The sequence below is a fragment of the Oreochromis niloticus genome, linkage group LG18, assembly GCF_001858045.2.
Source record: "Oreochromis niloticus isolate F11D_XX linkage group LG18, O_niloticus_UMD_NMBU, whole genome shotgun sequence".
NCBI classification, from domain to species: domain Eukaryota; kingdom Metazoa; phylum Chordata; class Actinopteri; order Cichliformes; family Cichlidae; genus Oreochromis; species Oreochromis niloticus.
In genome coordinates this window covers 24,276,017-24,295,106 of record NC_031982.2, presented here as the reverse complement: position 1 = coordinate 24,295,106, position 19,090 = coordinate 24,276,017, and the positions used below count along the sequence as shown (strand labels likewise).

Genomic DNA, 19,090 nt, shown 5'->3' with positions numbered 1-19,090 from the left:
GTACGCAAAGAACGACCTGTGGTAGGGTATTTTAGTAGCTGCTAGAGTTTAAATGTCTCTTGCAAGCTTACATTGTGTTAACCTTCTTTTAACTGGATTGTTTTTTGAGGATATTTTTTTGTGTGTGAAAATGTGTGTTACTAAAGGATAACGCTATTTTTTTTTTTAGAATTTAACGTTAGCTTAACTAGCTAAGAGCTAAACGGTGCTTTACAAAACTTTACAAAATACTCAATTAAGTAAAATGTTAGCTAGAAGTGGAAAAGCAAAAGTAATTTAAAGAAATTAAAGAGTGTGAGAAAACTACCAGTTACTTATATGAACGTTATACGTGCTGAAACTCGGTAGGTTTTTAATATATATTTTCCCTGATATAATAATAATAATGATAATAATAATATAGATTGAGTTACGTGGTCAGTGTATAGTTTTTTTTTGTAATATAGTAAATTGAAATAATAACAATAATAGACCGACCTACAGATAGACATCAAGTCCGCGCGTCATTCTGTCTTTCAGCTGTCCAGGGACCAGGGCAGCGTGCTGAGTTCAGGGGTTAGCTGGCCTACTGTACCCCCAGTAAAGGGTCGCAGCTGCACTGGATGCTGGGATGCTACGGAAGGGCAGCGGCAGCAGCAGTAGTGGTGGTGGAGGCGGTGGAACAAAGCACACCCAGAGACTGCCACGGAACCTTTCCACGACATCTACAGAACCTCTATCAGCTGGATCCAGTAAGACCTTGGATATGGGCCGCAGTTCAAAGAACCCAAACCCTCTGAGCAACATGGGCCTTACCTCCCGCCTGATGGGGGCACCTGGAGTGGATGCCGAGTATGTAATGCAGCTGGTGAATGATGTGCGGTTGTTTGCTGATGTGCTACACAACCTCAAAGAAGCTTTCCAGTATAAAGGTAAGTTCAGGTAGAGCTGGAATGTGGGGGATTGTGTGGGGGCTTTGGAGGTCAGGGAACCATAAAATGACAGATGATGAAAGAAAATGCACCCTGGGCGGTAGTGCATGCGCCATTAATATCAGATGCCAAGGACATTCTTGAGGTTATTTTGTGATAATGTACTATTGTTACCACCGTACCTGCTTTGCTGACAGGTACTAATCCATCAGTTATGATTTCTTTGATATCCTAAGTCGACCCATAAACCCAGACAAGAGTGGGGGATATGTCACATTCAAGTGATAGTTGAGAGAGCAGGAAAAGAAAAATAAGAGCAGGAAAGTTAGTTTTTCCAATTACCTAAGTATCTGAAATCAAACAGCAGTGCTGACCGATGGTCTAGAAATAAAATCCTTGCTCTTTGAACTGAGAAACTAAAACCTGATAGTTAAAAGTTCTCTGCCAGCAAATTCCACTGAACACCAATTTATGTGGCATCATGTTTTCTTTGTTTGGCCAGTTGTAGCAAATTCCACACACCTAAACCTTTTTATAGCAGTGCTGTAGTGAATATCTTGTTTTGGAATCACTATTACTATATCACACCTTCACTAACCACAACATATAGTGGCACATGACACTGTAAAACACTCTGAACAAAGTGCCCAGGAATTCTCTTTGCATTTAATTTGTGATATTACCTCCCAAAGTTTGCCACCATAACAGCCAAAACCACCTGTGGCATGTTAGTCTGATAACAGCCTCACGTCAGCTACACCATGACTACATACTTTATACAGAAGAATACAAGACAAGCAGAGATTAGAGCAGAAACAGGGTTTACATTCTTTCTGTTTTTCTCAGTTGGCTTTGATTGCTTGGCACTTGTTTGGAGACATATACAAACACTCTGCCCACACAAATGCTCATTATTTCACACGTTATAAATACTGATAGTAGCTTGCTGTGAAAGGGCTGTTAGGGCTTTTTTATAATCAGCACTTAAAAGTTTAAAGTTGTCAGTTTAATAATTGATGACTACTAATGTTAAATTGCAGATTATAAGTGTAAGATTATGTTAACCTTATCTCCTACTGTACTCCTAAAAGAGGCATACGTATGCTGGAGTACTACTGTAGCTCTGGTAAGAAGGAGTGAGTTGTTTAGCCATTCCTCTGTCTTGGGGGAGGGGGTGAAACCTCTGTGAGAGAGAGAGACTTGGTTCTTGTCGTGCTGAGTGTTAGTCTGAGCCGTCACAAAAACATTTGGGGTATTTACCTCCCCAAGAACAGCAGTGCTTATTCATCAGGAGGGATGAAATCATACCGTATGACCCCATAATGTCATTTGAATTAGTGTTTATTATTGCCGAGACACTGACATAAGCAGAATGGCAGACCAGCGTGTGCAAGATGCTGTTGCTGCAGTGTGGTTTCCTGCTCATGCAAATGTAAACAATGAGTCATTTTTAATTAGCAGTTAAGCAACAAAAAGTGATGAAAGATGGTAAGAGAAATCAAGCATTTTAGTGAATAGTTCTAGTTTAAGTAGAGGCTATGATGGAGACTTGAAGAAAGACAAAACCAAACAATGCCCTTTCATTTTATTCTAGCAAACATGAATCCAACAGGTATAGTACTTTGAACTAAAAACTATCTTTAAAGCTTAATAAATCTTACAATCAAAGTCTTAGACCATTTCTTAAATGAAATGAATGATATAGATGGATGAATGAATGGTTTACAGTAGCCCTTTATAGTGTAGGAAGATATCTCAGCTTTTCATTTAAATCAGTTTAATCATACATATTTTTGAAAATTTGGGGACTATAAAACCAATGGGTAACAACACATACATAGACATGAGACATTCACAAAGGTTCTTGGTCATCATCTATGTTTGTCTACTACATTTTAGCATCCCTTGTTGACTTGGTGATGAATTTCTAATCTTATCATCTAAATCTTAAGTCTTAAATGTGATTGGAGTTAACATATTAACAGCAGTTTCTATTTCATTTTCAGAGAAATCGTTTTTTAATATATAACTATATATATATGTATTTATATATATATATATATGTATGTATATATATATATATGTGTGTGTGTGTATATATATATATATATATATATATATATATATATATATATATATATATTTATATAGATATATATATAGATAGATAGATATATATGACTGAACCATGAATTTACATCCTGAAATATATTCAAATCATTAGAGTTATTAAAGGGGAATGTATACTGTAATTTCTGCCTCAGTTTGAAAGTTTTATTGTTGTGTGATTGGCAGCATGCTCTATGTGTCTTTTACATGAACAGACATACAGCCTCAGCGACAGGAAAAAGGTTTTGAGAGAGGTGTGGAGGAGGTTAGCGAAGTGCATGCCATCTCTTCTGTTATTCTGTTTTGTTGAGCACTCTGTGTGTGTGCTTGTGTGTGTGTGTGTTTTCTCTCTCTGAAAGGTGTGCAACCTGTTGAGCTCTTGCAAACTTTTATTCCTGTTGCAAATAGGCATGTCAGAGTCCCATATTTCCACTTACAGAGCAAATGTTAGTTTGGAATACAATTTTCCACTAAGAGCTCACACCATACTTCCAAGAGGCAACACATTAGCATACAGCATGTTTGGTTGGTGGAAACCCACAGGGACTATCCATGGCCATAAGTTTGAGTTAACCAGACCACCCACATACACACCATGAACTTAACATCTAATGTTTCTCCATAAATAGATTGTCGTGAACATTTACTCTTTGTATTATAAGTGGGCTTTCAGTTACAATGCTCACAAGAATGGTTAGCTAGCAGTAATCAAGCTGTCAAAGAATATGGTCTAAGAAAAGCATGTTAGGGTGAGTGACCTTTGATTGAGTCGGTGACCCCTGTCCCCATGCTTCTTTTATCCCTAAATTACCTCTATCCAATCTCACAGCCTATAATCAATGAACCTTATTGTGTTATCCCTCTACACAATACTCATAATGTTGTTATGATCCTGATGTAATTTTTGAACTCTAACATTAGAGTTTGTTTGCCTGAAATTGTAAGTAGTGAAATGTTAACATGTAATTTCAGTACATTGTTTAGCCCAAATCTTTGCTAAAAAGAAAGGTTGAGAAATTATACAGTGAAATCACATATAATCCCTTCATGTGATTGTTGTCAATGTTGAGTCAATTTCCTTTTGATAGAATATTTCTTTTGCCTTTACCCATGCACATCCGGTGAGGATGAATGGCCTTTATGTCAGTATTACAAGCATTTAATAGTATGAATGTAGTGCACAGCACTTCAGGGCCAACATTAAAATGCAATGAAAGTGTCAGGAAAGGTTCTTCATTGTTACGTTTCCATTTTTGTCTGTATTCAGCTGCAAAAGACAGTTTGGTTAATAGTTTTAATCAGCATGAAAAAGGAGTCCTCTGCACACAGCCTAGCTGCTGTCCCCCTCCCATCCCCCCGCTCTCCTGCATACTCTGCATTCCTTCTGAACAAATGTTCACTTGTAGCTATAGTGCCTTCAATAGACTACTGGAAGGTGCGAAGCACATTAATGATAAAAACCTTGCAAAATAAATACACTTTAAATTTGAGGCCACGCTAACTATTCATAAAGTATATAGCAAAGGATGTTGTGAAATTACAGTTATAGTAAAAAAGGAAGAATGATAACCTGCTTTAAAGGCAGTAAAGAAGTATTTCGCTGAATGAATGTCACATGTTGGGCAACAAGCTCGATAACATTTCATGTCTTTTCTTTTGCTTTTAGAATTTCACACTAAAATATCTGTTTTTGTTTTTTGTTTCTTGATTTTTCTTTTTTTCTTTTTTTTCCCTCAAAATGTTGAAATTGGTGACAGACCTCACTGCTTTGTCCTTCGTCAAGCCAAAACAATTTTAGGAATGTGTGTTTAGAAATATCCAGCGTAAGTTTGGGATATTGGGGCTTAACGGGATGAGGTTTTAATTTTAAATGTCTATTATGACAACGGCAGATATGCATCGGAACAGGATACAAAATATTATTTCCTTACAGTTTTCTTTGCTCAAGAGAGTCTCTGATTCTTATTTTATTATTTTAGCCTCAGGTGCAGAAGAATTTCACACCAGTACCTACCCAGTTGCACATCATGGTAGATTAGACATCTTAAATCATGAGCCTAAGCATGAGCTTAAGAGCTTATTTAGTCATTGTATGGTTTTCATTGTACAGTGAGTTTGTCCAAAGATAAACTAAAGATGATGTTCTTCACACAATCTAGTTCTTTGTAAGAAGAGGATTTAAATGTCTTTAAATGAGGAAGAACTGAACAGAACATAGGCCTGTGAGTCAGCTAGACTCATAAGCCCATGTTCAGCTATTAAAACTGTTGGTGTCATCATGACACTCTGATAAGATCTGGCTGTACTCCAGTTAAGCTGCATTGTTCTGTGCCTCACTGTACCAGCCTGTAACTGTGTTGTTGTCTAAAAGAGCAAATGTTCACTGTTGTGAATGACTTGTTTACCTTGATGCAGACCGTTAGAAGCAGTTAGAAGGAGTTTTTTTTTCTTGAATGTTTTTCTGCTCAGAATGTTTTGTCTTGAGGTTAAAAAAAGGTTAAAACTTTGTCAGTGGCTCTCAGAAATGTTCTGTCTTTATCACTGAGCAGGGTCATAAGAGTAAATGCTGGCATTTGTTTTACATCTATATCTTTATTTTTTATTTATTTACTGATTATAAAGCCACTGTGGGAAAAAAGCAGCAATAGCTTCCACAAATATCCTTTTTCCCTCACTCATACACACACACATGTAAGTGCTCCTGTGCCAACTGAAGTGGCCACTTGCAGGTGGTGCCTTCAATTGAGAGAAAAGCTGAAATCTACCACATAATGGTTTAATGGCCTGCTGCTCTTAGTAGAAAGAAAGGCTAGAATTGTTGGGCAGTAACTTTCCCCTGTGATGCTGAAGGATGTTTTTGTGCAAGCTTGTGGTTGGGGTGTGTTTCCTGGGGTGGGATTTATGGTTATGGGCTGTGGATGTTTGTGTAGGACAGTGGTCATGGAGAGTGCTAGATTAGGCACTAGAGCTCCTGCTAGCAGGGGATGTTACTGCTGGTGATTGGGTCAGACTCTTGAAATTTACAGCTGTGGGACAGGAGACAGGCTTGCAGCAGTGAATGAGCCAAGGCCAAACTATAAAGGTTTTTTTGTTGTTGTTTTTTGTAGAGGAGCAAAACCATCTACTGTGTGTGTTTTTCCCCAGTTCTGACTTTAGGAAGACAACAAAAACATTGTGCCTGTCCCCACAAGTTCTTAGCCTATTCGTTTTACATGTCTAAAAGCATTAGTCATTTCTCTTGCCCAAGACAACAGTTTCTACAAGCGCTTCTGTACTACCAAGTTCTCTACGTGAGGTCATCACATAGGCACCTGTGCCACAAACCTCTGTAACAGTGCCAGGCATTCATCGTTCTTGTGGTCATAACAGTAGCCTTGGAGATGACGCTATTAGTTCATTAACTGGCTCGAATCATTCTTCAGACAATAAGTAAATGAATACCTAAATATTTCAAATTCAAGCATTTGCTGTACTTCTCTAAAAATCATCATCATGGATTTTGGATTTTGGACAGTTCAAAAATGTCACTTTATGCTCTTGGAAATTATGCTTGGCATTTTCCTTAGAGTTTTATAAACATGAATAAGGGTGAAAATAATAAAAATTAACAATAATAATATTAATAATGATTAAAGTCTCTCAAAAAAATTCAAGAATACATGTAATGAAGTGATGCCCAGACCTTACTCCGTGTAGTTCACTATTAGTCCGAGAGCAGGTAGATGTTTATGGACTGCCCACTGTTTACTGTCTTTGTTAAGTCTGTGGGTTAACTTTGTCTCCAAACAAGGCATGGGAAAGAAAGAGCGGCACCCAGCAATGCTGTGTTTGTTTAGGCAGAAGGGGAAATTAGTGTTTAGAGATGGGATCCTGACAAAACAATTCCACCTATTTCATATCAAGTTGCAGGCAGCTCAGTAATACCAGCAGTGATTTTTTCTGGTTTATCAGTTTGCTGGTGAAGACATTTGTGTATAATCTCTGCTTGGCTTATTTATTTCTATCTGTGGGAAACACGGAAACAAACAAGTGGCCATTGGAGGGGGAGTATTTGGGGTGATGGCTGATTCACCAATCAGAACAGTGTGTCATCAACCTGGAATGTGGCACACAGATATACATCTGAAACTAAATCTGAAAATCATCCGCTGCAGTGCGGTGTGAATGTGTCACCTTTCCTTCTTGAAGAAAAGAACGAAAGGTCTTGGTAAAGCCCTGCAGCTGTTTCCCAAAGTAGCGCTGTGCCACTAGAGATCCCGAGGCTTGTTTCATGTTGAGCAGATCGCGTGTCCAGACAGGCCAGTTGAAAGCTTGTTGTTATCAGTGGGGGGAGCAGAGGCTGTAACCTCTGTCAGGCCACCTGAAGATTTGGATTAGATTGGTCTCTCCAACCACTACACTCACAATGAGCTTTATTAGATACAATGGGTACTCCCCTCCCAAAGACACACACATGCACGCGTGCACACACGCACACACAGACACACGCACACACACACAATAATCTGAGAGGCAACATTAATTTAAAGGCCCAACCTTTGAGCTGCTGTATGACGTTAAAGTTAAGTCACCACAGACCTACTTAGACGTTGTACTCCGGAGCACATGTTTTGAGTATTTAGGAATATGATGGCATTATATATGTGGGTGTTTGCAACACACTGCATAGAGATTTGACAGCAGAGAATTCTGAATTCTGAATGAGTGGTTTGAGAACTTTTTATTGTCCTTCTTTTCTTGGTCACTAGTTTTAGATTAATTCCTTTACCACTTTTCACTCTACACCCATTACATTTTTCAACCATGTTATTTAGAATCCATTAGATGAAAAAAGGCTGCAGATGTTAGAGGGCTTTCAGATTCAGTCCAATAGTATGGTCTTGTTTTCGTAGCATAATGGACACTGAGGAAAATCTTTATCTTTACTAAGAAGCAATAACAGCTATTGATTTGGCTTTTTATTTGTTTCAAGTTCGTTTGAATATTATTTAACCATCCAAGTGGCCAATGCATTTAGAACTAATTCTAGAAGCATGTCTACCCAATATGCCGTGATGTTATAGAGCTTAATTAATTTATTAGCAGTTTATGACATTTTAAAAGCAACAGTACCAACTATTTCATGGTTGTAGTCTTAAATATGCATATGTATTTGCATTTTTCCTCTGTTTAAATATATTTTCCTAAAAGAGAATGAGATCTTGTAGGAAATAAATGAAGTAGACTAAGCGTTAAGTGTGGTTGGGACAACACCAGCTCATTCCACCACTGTAAAGAAAGACAGGGGAGGTTTGAGAATCACTGAGGTAGGTAGGGGGTCTTCCTTTAAACAATGTGGCCTGGCTGTATGCCTCAGCCCCGTCATCTCTACCAGAACAATGGAGTGGCCCCCACAATCACCAGCGAATTTCCAGTAAGCTTTTTGATGCCATTGTTGTGACAAAGCCACTCATCCGCTGCTTTTTTTTTTGTTAACCAGCTTTCTAACTTGTCTCATGCTGCAGTAAGCACAGATACTCATACAATTTAAAAAAAAAGGAAGCAGCAATGGTAATCAGTGTGAGCTGAAGACTAAACACTGACCTTGCTTTGGCAGCTTTATTCATGTTTCTAACGTTTAAAAGTCTTTTTGGTTATATTTTTATTTGCATTTTTTGGGTGGAAATTAGCTGCAATTTAAGTAACCTCTCTGGGCCCAGACTACACTGGCAGAAAAAAAAAAGTATGTGTGGCTTGGTCAGAAAATAGTTTAAGTATTTTTGCACAGCTGGAATAGTATAATGTCTGATATTTTTATATGCAGATTTTTTTCACAAACCCTTGACTGAAATGTGGACTGTTTTTGTTTGCCTATTTATATTCCAGCAAAACAATCCGGCAGGTTTCACAGGTGTGGTGCAAAATGTTGTTTCAGTGGATTCATGAAACTCTTCTCTCATCAGTGTAAATGCTGTCTTTGTTTGTTCATGCTCGTTGGCAATATGTTTATCATTAATTGAGATTGCTGGCTGCTATTTATACATTTGTGCCATTCCAGTGCAGTGTTTTAGCTCTGCACAGTGCCACATTTCTGACAGCTGGCAGTGCAGCAGTAAACAAAGGATGAAAAAATGCCTTTTTTGGCTTCAAGTATCATCTTGTAGATTGGCTCAGGACATTTGTCCTTGCTGCCACAACATCATGGCTATTGTTATTTCCTCACAATTTCTGCCCCCTTTAGTGGTCTGAAGAACAGATTAGTCTAATTAAATTCTTTTCTTTTCAGAGGAAAAGGAAATGGATGATTCTCATCTACATTACTGCTGTGATACTGTAACAGAACTTTGAGTCATGCTCCACTAGTGTCATGCTAAGTGAAAATTCTCAGGTGTGCATCTCATTAGGACTGGCTCTTATATGCTAATAACTGACTCATACATGCCTTTGATAAGAAAATCTTCAAAAGCCAGTGAGCTAGTGACCACAACTGAAGGGGGTTGCGGGGGGGGGTTAAAAGGAAGGAAAGGGTGCTTAATGAAGGCCCATCTTCAATAGGTGGACTTCAAAGTCTGTGTTGCAAGGTCAGGGACCTTGCACCTTGGGGGAAATGACCAGGTGAACCACCTGCTGTAATGGACACCTTTTTGTTAATCCTTGGGTGGAACCTTTGGACAGGGTATGAGGAGCAATATGGACCATGTTGTTAAGCCATTTATATTTTGTGAATGATAAAAAAACAGCTCTTGTTGTTACTAATCTTACCTTGCCATTCTTCTTCCTTAGTCTCTTTGAATTTCTTTTAATTAAATTTAATGTCTGTTTTTCCAGTCATTAGTTAAATGTCACAGATGGTGAGATGTCGAAATTTCAAATGGTCCTTTTTACATTTTTTACACCAGCCAGTTGGATTGGTGTGTGTGTGTGTTTTTAAAAAAAGAGTAGAAAGTGCAACAAAACCACTCCCAGACTTTCTTTTTCACTCCCTCTCTAATTCCTTTTAAATTTCCAATAAATTTTGTCTCGCCTCACCCACCTGACTGCTAGTGTAGCTTTGATGAAGAACAGATGAGTTTCTGTTTTCAGCCAGTGCCCCTGCTTCTTCCAAAACAGTGAGTTAAACATGAATTCGCCTATTGTGTGTTGCCAGCTTACAGGGCTTCTGGTGATTAGGTTGGATCAGAGCAGGACTCCTCTCCTGTTGTTGCTATGTTGTGTGCATAGGTTCTTTGTGTCATATGATTTATTGTTTTTCATGCTGACTTCTATTTTTCCCAAAGTGCTCAGCTGTCTGTTAAAACCCTGTCTACAACCACTTGGAAAAGTTCCTTACGAATAATGTAGAAATGAAAAAAATCAGAGCAGCTATGGAATTAGAAAGAAGACAATCTGCAGATAGAAAAATTCTTGGTTAGATACACAAAACTGTTCTTCGACTTTGCGTGGTTTTACAGGAAAGAGATACCTTTCATAGCAGTGATACACTGATGCAGTGTGATAACATCAAAAAAAGTACAGAAGTAATCAGATTGCATTTTGCACATTTTGTTTCATGTCGTCATCTTGGGTAACTTGACTGGCATTCAAAATATCTTGCAGAATCCCCTTAAACATTCTGTGTTGCTAACACTGTCTGTAGAAATTTCATTTCTACGTCCTTGTCCACAGAAAGAGCCCTATGACTTGTATTCATTTTACAGATGGTATGGTGCACAAAGTCCTTCCCAGTACTGTTGCACTAGCCATTCCTAATAAATAATAATAAATATTAGATTTACGTGTCCATCGGGACTGAAATAGTGACAGAAACTATAGATGGATTTTTGGCTTACTTCTGACTACAAAAATACAAACAAACACATTATCATTTCAGGATTCATCAACTCTCCATGTATATGAATATTAAAGTTGTGACTGAGACAGATTAACCTGTTTACAACATACACCTCTTCCGTTGTACGTGTTGTCACTCTGCCTGGAGGAAGCAGAAAACAGCTTGCATCACAGCAGTTTCATGCAACCGAGATCATTGCTGTCACAACCACAAGCTTCTGTTTTCCACCTTTAAACTGGTAGAGACACAGCTATAGACACTGATAAAAAAAAAGAAAAGTTACACAACATACAGTTATGTGAAAAAGAAAGCGCGCCTTCTAAGGTTTTATATGTCAGGAAAAAAAAAAAAAACCTAGTCCTTATCACCCTCGATAAATACAACATCAGGTGAACAACAACACAACCCATTACAGTTTATTATTATTTGTTTGACAAAAACGAATCCAAAACACAGAACTAGTCCGGTGAGTTTTTCTGTACCATAGGTATCATATAAAAAAGTTATACTCCGATACTAAAAATTGTTATCAGATATTAATATTTCAATATATATTAGATAATCATTTACAACAGTATAGATAAAAAACAGTCCCATCTTTGCCTCCTCCAGCTGACACACAGCTTTACCCAGCATGAGCAGACAGAAATAAAGCCCTTTCATGTAAGTTGCAGCTGAGCACATGAATACTGGGCAAAGCATCTCAAAGTTCCTGTTTCGACAGCAAGTATTAAGCAGTTATCATAAATGGTAATCTGACCAGTGCACACCTTAACATTAGACATTTAACTATTAGCAGTTATCAGATTGCCACATTAGTTGTAGGTTATAAGTAAGGGAGCAGGTAGCAGCTGTGGCGAATTAACAAAACAATGGCAATAGTGGTGGAGCTAAGTAGCAGTTCCTGTCTGGCAGTTCCATCCTTTGCCCAGTATATCCACTAACCTTCTATTGTACCTTTCCAACCCATCTCAACCTTATTCCACTAAGTTTGTCTCAAAAAAGCTCAACCTGACCTGTCCCTCTGATATAAACATTGCCCCTCCTTTTTACTCCTAACTAAAATCCTAGCATTGATTTAACTCTGCCACCTCCAGCTCAGCGTCATATCTTTTGTTAGTACCATAGTGTCAAAACCATACTTAATACCAGCTCTCACCTTCTTGTATACTCTTCACGCTTGCGTCACTCTCTTTTTTCTCTCTCTTGTGCACTTTGGATGGTTGACCGCAGATATTTTAACTCATCTACCTTCACTGCCTCTAGTTCTTGCATTTTCCCCTTTCCGCCTGTCTCCCTCTCATTTACACACTATCTATTCTGTCCTGGTTCTACAGACTTTCATGCTCTTCTCCCAGTATAGCACCCATTGTAGTCCACAGATACCATGGAGACTCCGAACTGACCTCATTTTTTAGCATCGCTTTTGCAAACAAGAAGGGCGTCAAAGCGAATCTATGATATAATCACACCCTCACTTTGAATCCATCTGTCACTGCTACCACAAACCTCACTGCTGTCTTGCTGTCCTAATAAATGTCCTGCGTGACCTTGACATGCTTCTCTGACAGTTCAGACTTTTTTATGCAGTGCCTCAGTTCCTCTCTTGGCACCCTATAATATGCTTAATCCTTCTGATCTTATCTATATTTCTCCAGCAACACTCTCAAAGCAAACATCACATTTGTATTGCTGTTTCTCAGCATGAAGCTATACTGCTGCTCAATAATCACTTCTCTCCTACACATCTGCATAACTCCACAGGCATGTTATCTGGGCCAACCAGTTTTCCACTTTTCATCATCTTCATTAGCTACCTTTGCTTCCTCCTTGCTAATCCTCTGCGCTTCCTGATTGACTAACTGTCCCTCATACATCCTCCTCTTTCTCTCATTTTCATCATCCTTGACTTCTTCAAATCTTGTTAGTAAATTTCCATCTCTCTATTAATCATTCCAACCTGCTGCACATCCTTTCCAGCTCTGCGTTTCAGTCTCTCTGCCCCACTAATTGATAAAAGTCCTTTTCTCCTTCCTTAGTGTCCAGCTTTACATAGAATTCGCTATAGGGCTTTTGCTTTGCCACCTTTCTCTTTGTCGTACACCTAGCCTCCCAGTATTACTGTCTTCTTTTGCCATCAACTTGACTTTCACACTATTTCTTTGCATTCCTTTGAATACTTTCCTTCCCTTCCACATTCCACCACCCAGTTTTCTGTCTTTCCTTAAGAAATCCAGAGAATACACAAGATACCTTTGTGGTCGTTTCCCTCACCATTTCAGCTGTCCTTTCCCAGTCATCTGGTAACTCCTCCCTACCACACAGAGCCTGTATCAACTCCTTCCCTGGACTCGGGAAAACATTCGTCCTTCTTCGGATTCCTCCATTTAATCCTTGCTTCTGCTTTCACTCCTTCTCCTTGATTTCTATCTTACTAAATCTGTTGATCAGGGAAAAAAAGTACACCAGTATTGTAATCTTTATTTTTCTTTTAAAAGCTTCTTTAAAAGCTTCTTTTTATTTTTTCATTAAATTTTTCCCTATAGTATTGACAATGGCATCATAGCAACACTACATTTGTATATAGAGGAGTTTATGGTCAGATCATTGCCTGCTAAACAAGCCCCTCCACTACCTTGCTTGACAGTTAGTATGGGGCATTTGTGTTGATATGCTGTGGTTGGTTTCTGCTGAACATTGCGGTGTGGTCTCATCTGTCCAGAGGAAATCGTTCCAGAAAGCTTGTGGTTTTGTTCAGATGCAACTTTGCATATGTAAGCGGTGCTGCCATATTCTTTTTAGAGAGAAGAGGCTTCCGCCTGTCAACCCTTCCAAACAGGTCATACTTGTTCAGTCTTTTTCTAATTGCCCTGTGATGAATTTATTATGCTAACTGAGGCCTGTAGAGTCTAAGATGTAGCTTTTGGGTTTTTATGCAGTTTTTCAGAACATGACGGACTCTTCATAGTTTCCAAAAATATTTTAAAAATATTTGTGAAGTATTGTTTGTGACACTGACAAAGGAATGCCAAGAATTAACGTGACATAACTAACTTTAAAATGCAGTGTAATGGTACTCATTTTGACTAATAGATGTAAATGTGTGATTTGTCTTGTTATGTTCTCAATACTTTCATGTGTTCTCTTTTTTTTCCCTCAGAGAATTTGGAAGGTCTTCAGGAGGTGGTGCAGCAACGTTTGGCGGAATTAGTTCGCATCCTCAAAATTGTCATTGGCAAACACCAGACTCTCAACTCTTCTGACATTCTGGGAGCAGCTGGCACAGTTATTGCTAAGGTCAAAGGTCAGTAGTTTCTCGCTAGTATGCATGGATGAGACACACAGTTGAACTTGCACACCGGCACCCAGATGATGGTCAAATATAGATGCGTGGAATCTCACGATTCCAACACTGATGTCAGGATATGGGTCTACGTCAGTCTCTCAGATCGGTGTGGGAAATACCCTGCAGGAATGTTACACCAATCTCTGTTTGGTTAGGGTTGGCTTGGAGAAATGTTGCTAAAAGCTCACACTGTAAGAAGTTGTTATTCCTTAAGCAACAGATCCATTTCCTGTCTCACAAATGAACACAAACAAAGGGAAGCTCAACTGAGAGGTTAATCTGCTGGAATTGAGATCCACTGCAAGTGTAGTTCTTCTCTTGACTTGAACTCAAGATAGATGTATACATATTTCAGCTATTTCAGAACTTATTGTCCATCTTTACAGTCGCATTTTTTCTTTTGCTTTCTCTGTTCTTTGTTTTTACCTGTGTTGTAAGGTGTCTGGATGTCTGACAGGTCATCTGGCTTATCTCAATATCCGTGTTGTGACCTAATCCTTAAAAACACTCAAGAATGCCTGTTTGTAGCCTGAGTGTTGCTTTGAGAATGATGAGAATGCAAAAAGGAAACAAAACATACAGATTAGCCAAAGAAATTATAGGCACTGTGAAGACTGATCTTTACTGAATGGCATGAATTACACCAGCTTAGTTTAGACATATTTATACAGCACAAAGATTCTTGTGAAACATGTAGACAAAACAGAATGTATCTGAAAATCTAAATAGCTGCAAAAAATTTTTTTTTCTTTTATCTCAGAGAGTAAATTATACATATCAGATTGATTATAACGTTAAATTACTTTGTTAATGTAATTTTAAATTTTAGAATATATGCTGTCAGTTACACAGTTTTAGCCATATTTTAAATATCAGAAATTTTCAAAAAGAAAGATGAAGTAGAACTGAAGTGAAGAGAAAGTAAGCACTAGTGAAATTCATGTCCATACCCTGATATGAGCTAAGTTAGGTGGCTCCCTAGTCAAGTCCTGTCTCTCCCTGTGGTATCTGGGATTGGATCCAGCCTTGGTAAATGGTAAAAATGGTAAATGGCCCGTATTTATATAGCGCTTTACTAGTCCCTAAGGACCCCAAAGCGCTTTACATATCCAGTCATTCACCCATTCACGCACACATTCACACACTGGTGATGGCAAGCTACATTGTAGCCACAGCCACCCTGGGGCGCACTGACAGAGGCGAGGCTGCCGGACACTGGCGCCACCGGGCCCTCTGACCACCACCAGTAGGCAACGGGTGAAGTGTCTTGCCCAAGGACACACCGACCGAGACTGTCCGAGCCGGGGCTCGAACCGGCAACCTTCCGATTACAAGGCAAGCTCCCAACTCTTGAGCCACGAGCCTTCCCGCGACCCTGATAAGGAAAAGCGAAAGAGAATGGATGGATTTTTTAATTTTAAAAACCTTAAATATTTTTAAGTATTCAGTAAAACTAAAACTGGACAAGAGTACGCCTGAATCGAGACCTTAACCAAGTTCATTGAGTCATTTGGTACTTGGAGACAACAGTTTCTTTCTTTACAAAAGGAATTGCTAAGTTGTGGTTGGACTAACAGTTATCCAGTTAATGCCACTGCTGAGATTAATGTGGTTTAAAAGCTACGTGCTGTGACAGAGTTATTTTTTAAATTGCAAGTGTCCACTTATTTATTTAATTATTTATTGTTGACCCACCCGCTTTGGCTGCTTAACAACAGATGGAGGCCCATGGGGAACTACATTGCTCTACTTCTCTCTAGAACCCTGGAAAAACCAGCATGCTGACATGTGGAAACCATTTAGAGGGCATATAGTGTAAGATTGAAAATGAAAATGAAATCAACACTTCTGTCTGATGTCAGGCTTATGTCATTCTGTACATGGCAGTGTGGTGTTGGTTCTTATGTGTAAAGCTCTGTTATAGAGTGTTGCATTGAAGCCAGTGTGTTCATATGTAGTTGAGTTTGGAGTTTGCCTGTCCACAAGGGGGTGCCTTATGTCAACACTCTCCCTGGATGGACTGTCCCTAATGGCCAGTAGGTAACACAATACTGACACAGGCCGCTAGCCAGAGGATCGAAAAGGAGAGGTTGAAAGAGGGATGAATCAGTTAGACATCAGATGAAGAGTCAAAGGTCTGGATGATAACAGGCCTTGTGTGCCTCACTGTCTTCAGACCGTGTCATCTCTTCGCCCATGTTCCTCTTTGAAGCTTGGTCATGGCACCTGGAGCACTGGGACAGCTGCCAAAATTCACTGGAAAAAAAATTCCTCCTTTCTTCTTCAAACACATGGTTGTCTAACCTGTTTCATGTGTGATATCATCTGCTCATGCTCTTACTATTGTTTTCCTTCATTTGACGCTGTATCGAAAATGTAATAAACTTGACAATGTCAGAAACATGTTGTGCACCAGTTCAGCTTTAAGCCAGAGACCAACGTTACTGTCTGTATCTTTGTGTGTCGTCACAAAGATAAAAATCTTTTTCACAGACTTTCATTGGCTCAAAACAAACCAAGTCAAGCGTTCTTTCCTGGTCACATTTCGTCTGTGTGTTCCTTTTCCCCTCCCACTACTGAAAACTGCAGGGCATTGCAATAAAAGTGTTGACTTCCTCAGCTTATTGAAATTCTTTCCTCGCTTTCTGCTCCCCTTTGTCTATAAATATGCTTACAGCTGAAAGAGTGTGTTTGTCTAAAGGAGTCAGTCTTGTGTGTTCGTGACAAAGGCGATCCCTGTGCTCCCTATTGTAGAATGATTAAATTGATTTTAGGAAAGTGTGTTATTTACTGATAATGGATTCTGTTTTTTTGGATTTAAACACAGTTGTTGTTTTAGTTTTACCTAGTAATAGAGCCAATTACATTCAAGTAACATTGGTGATGTGCTTCCAATAGAAACATTGAGACATCTAAAGTCAGAATGACACACCAACTTTAGCATACTTTTTCTTGAGCTAATGTTCCCACTTACAGCTAAACCATGAGAAAACAATGGGCCCTGCACTTGAATGATGCAGTTTCCATATTTCAGTCATGACAAGGGGGGCTGAGCTCTGGAATCATTGTTAAAGGACCCACAGGATGTCCTGAGGAAGAACTCCTCGCTGAGTTGTACGCTAGCATTCAGGGCCAGTGAGGTGCACGGCAGGGAGGTTCGCACCACACCTCCTCTCTTTTTGGTGTCCTCGAGTGTCTCCCTGGAAAGTGGGGTTGCCTCTTCAAGCCAGGATGCCGTGACTTTTCTGTGCTTCTTCATAAGCTGGGACTTAATAGTTATGCTTTTGCAACTGGCATGGATGGAGAATACTCACGATGAGAAAATGAAAGCATAAAATATAGAAAGTGTTCTCGAAACGAGATCTGTTTAGAGATTTTTGGTCCCAGTTGCTAGACAACTGAGGCGGCAGAGAGAAAAGGTAAGTGTTGAATATATCGCTACATGTCACAGAACTCAAGCTGTGTGAGTGTTTCCTGTTGTGGGGCAGACAGGAAGTACTCAGCTCAGTCAGATTTCACTGACTGTGCCTTTAGCTGTCCTGATTATTTTCTGCAAGCGTGTTCTTGCTGAGTTAAGTGTTTTATGAGAAAGAAAGTTCTGTGTACATTTTATCGGAGATTTTTCAGTCTTGGATGGATTTCTAGAGTCAAAGGACATTTTGCTGTTACCAGATCACAAAGGAAGGAATGTGATTGTGTGCGTGTGTATTTTAATTATTTTTTGTGAATGATCAGCGTTGGAAGATGGCCCCAGGGCTATACACCTTTGAATGAATTTTTTCAATTGTTTCTGTAAATTCTTTGAATATCAACCTCTGAAGACTTTTGAACCTGCTCCAGGAAGACATTTTGATTGGGTAGGGAGATATGTAGACTGCACGTCATTGCGTTTGGCTGCTTCTACTCTTAACATGGTTTTTAAGCTGTTCTTGTAACATTTCTGTTAAAACTCTTGACCTTGTGTTACTGACTTTTTATACATCCTCAAGAATGTCAGCACTTACTTGAAGCCACTAAACACTTCCTGCAAAAGCCTAACCATGATCTTAGAGGCTTGCACGGGTAAAATAGGAGCAAATGTGCTCGCAATTGTTGCTTTTTTAATACTAATTTTAGAATTTCTTTCACAGGTCACTCATTTGATCTGTTTGGCATTTGTTTTTTGCTTTGGAGGTTATGAACTTGTCATCTAGCCACATACAGATTCAGTTGTATCGGTGCTATTGTTGATTGAATGTGTATACAAAAGCTGGTTTGTAATTCCATTTTGTTTGACCACAGTTCCTGTCTGTCACTCTCCACAGCTGTTAACTTCTCCACAGCTGTGAACCCAGAGAATAAAAAAGCTATATTTGCCGAGATACACACATCCATTGACACTTTGGCATTCACATTCGGCAATGTGTGAGTACAATGCTTGTTTACGTTTTTTTAAGCAATACTGGATTTTATTACTTTTTGTGTTGCTGTCAGGAAAGTTGGGCTGATTTTAGAGCTCAAGACAGCAACTAGTTGGTCTTGTGAAGCTATAATTATCTCTGTCATGTGTTTTGAATAGCAGGTTTGTGTTTTGTTTTGTGTTTTTGGTATAAATACTATCTGTCGGAGTTGCTTTGTTATTGAATAGATTGCATTTTTGACCACAGGCGTTTACATGCTTCTCTTTTAAACTGGATTCTCACATATATGTATATATGTACACAATTATATATACCTTTAGAGTTTCTGACTTCCTTATGGGAGATGTGGACAACAGCCCAGGGTTGGGGATCCCCCAGAAAAACAGAAGCAGGGTGAGACACTATCTTCCTTTTCCCAGCTTGCACAGTTTCCATATATCTTTTCTAAAGCTTTGTTTTGAAGGTGACAGTTTTCAAAGGGGTGCACTTAAAGCAGCAATTTTACCCCGCCCCC

General features: G+C 39.1%; 1 protein-coding gene across 4 annotated transcripts in view; it reads left to right on the top strand.

Annotated features, from left to right (window-relative positions):
- LOC100690565 (rho GTPase-activating protein 29) overlaps positions 1-19,090 on the top strand; it is a 31,651-nt gene that overhangs the window by 284 nt on the left and 12,277 nt on the right. The window contains exons 2-5 of one of the 4 annotated variants that reach the window (XM_005476634.3): positions 520-911; positions 13,991-14,134; positions 18,481-18,580; positions 18,897-18,969. In XM_005476634.3, the coding sequence (XP_005476691.1) occupies positions 611-911; positions 13,991-14,134; positions 18,481-18,580; positions 18,897-18,969 (618 nt within the window). In that variant the 5' untranslated portion in view covers positions 520-610. The other 3 variants (XM_013273338.3, XM_025900114.1, XM_013273339.3) reach the window with 3 other exon arrangements.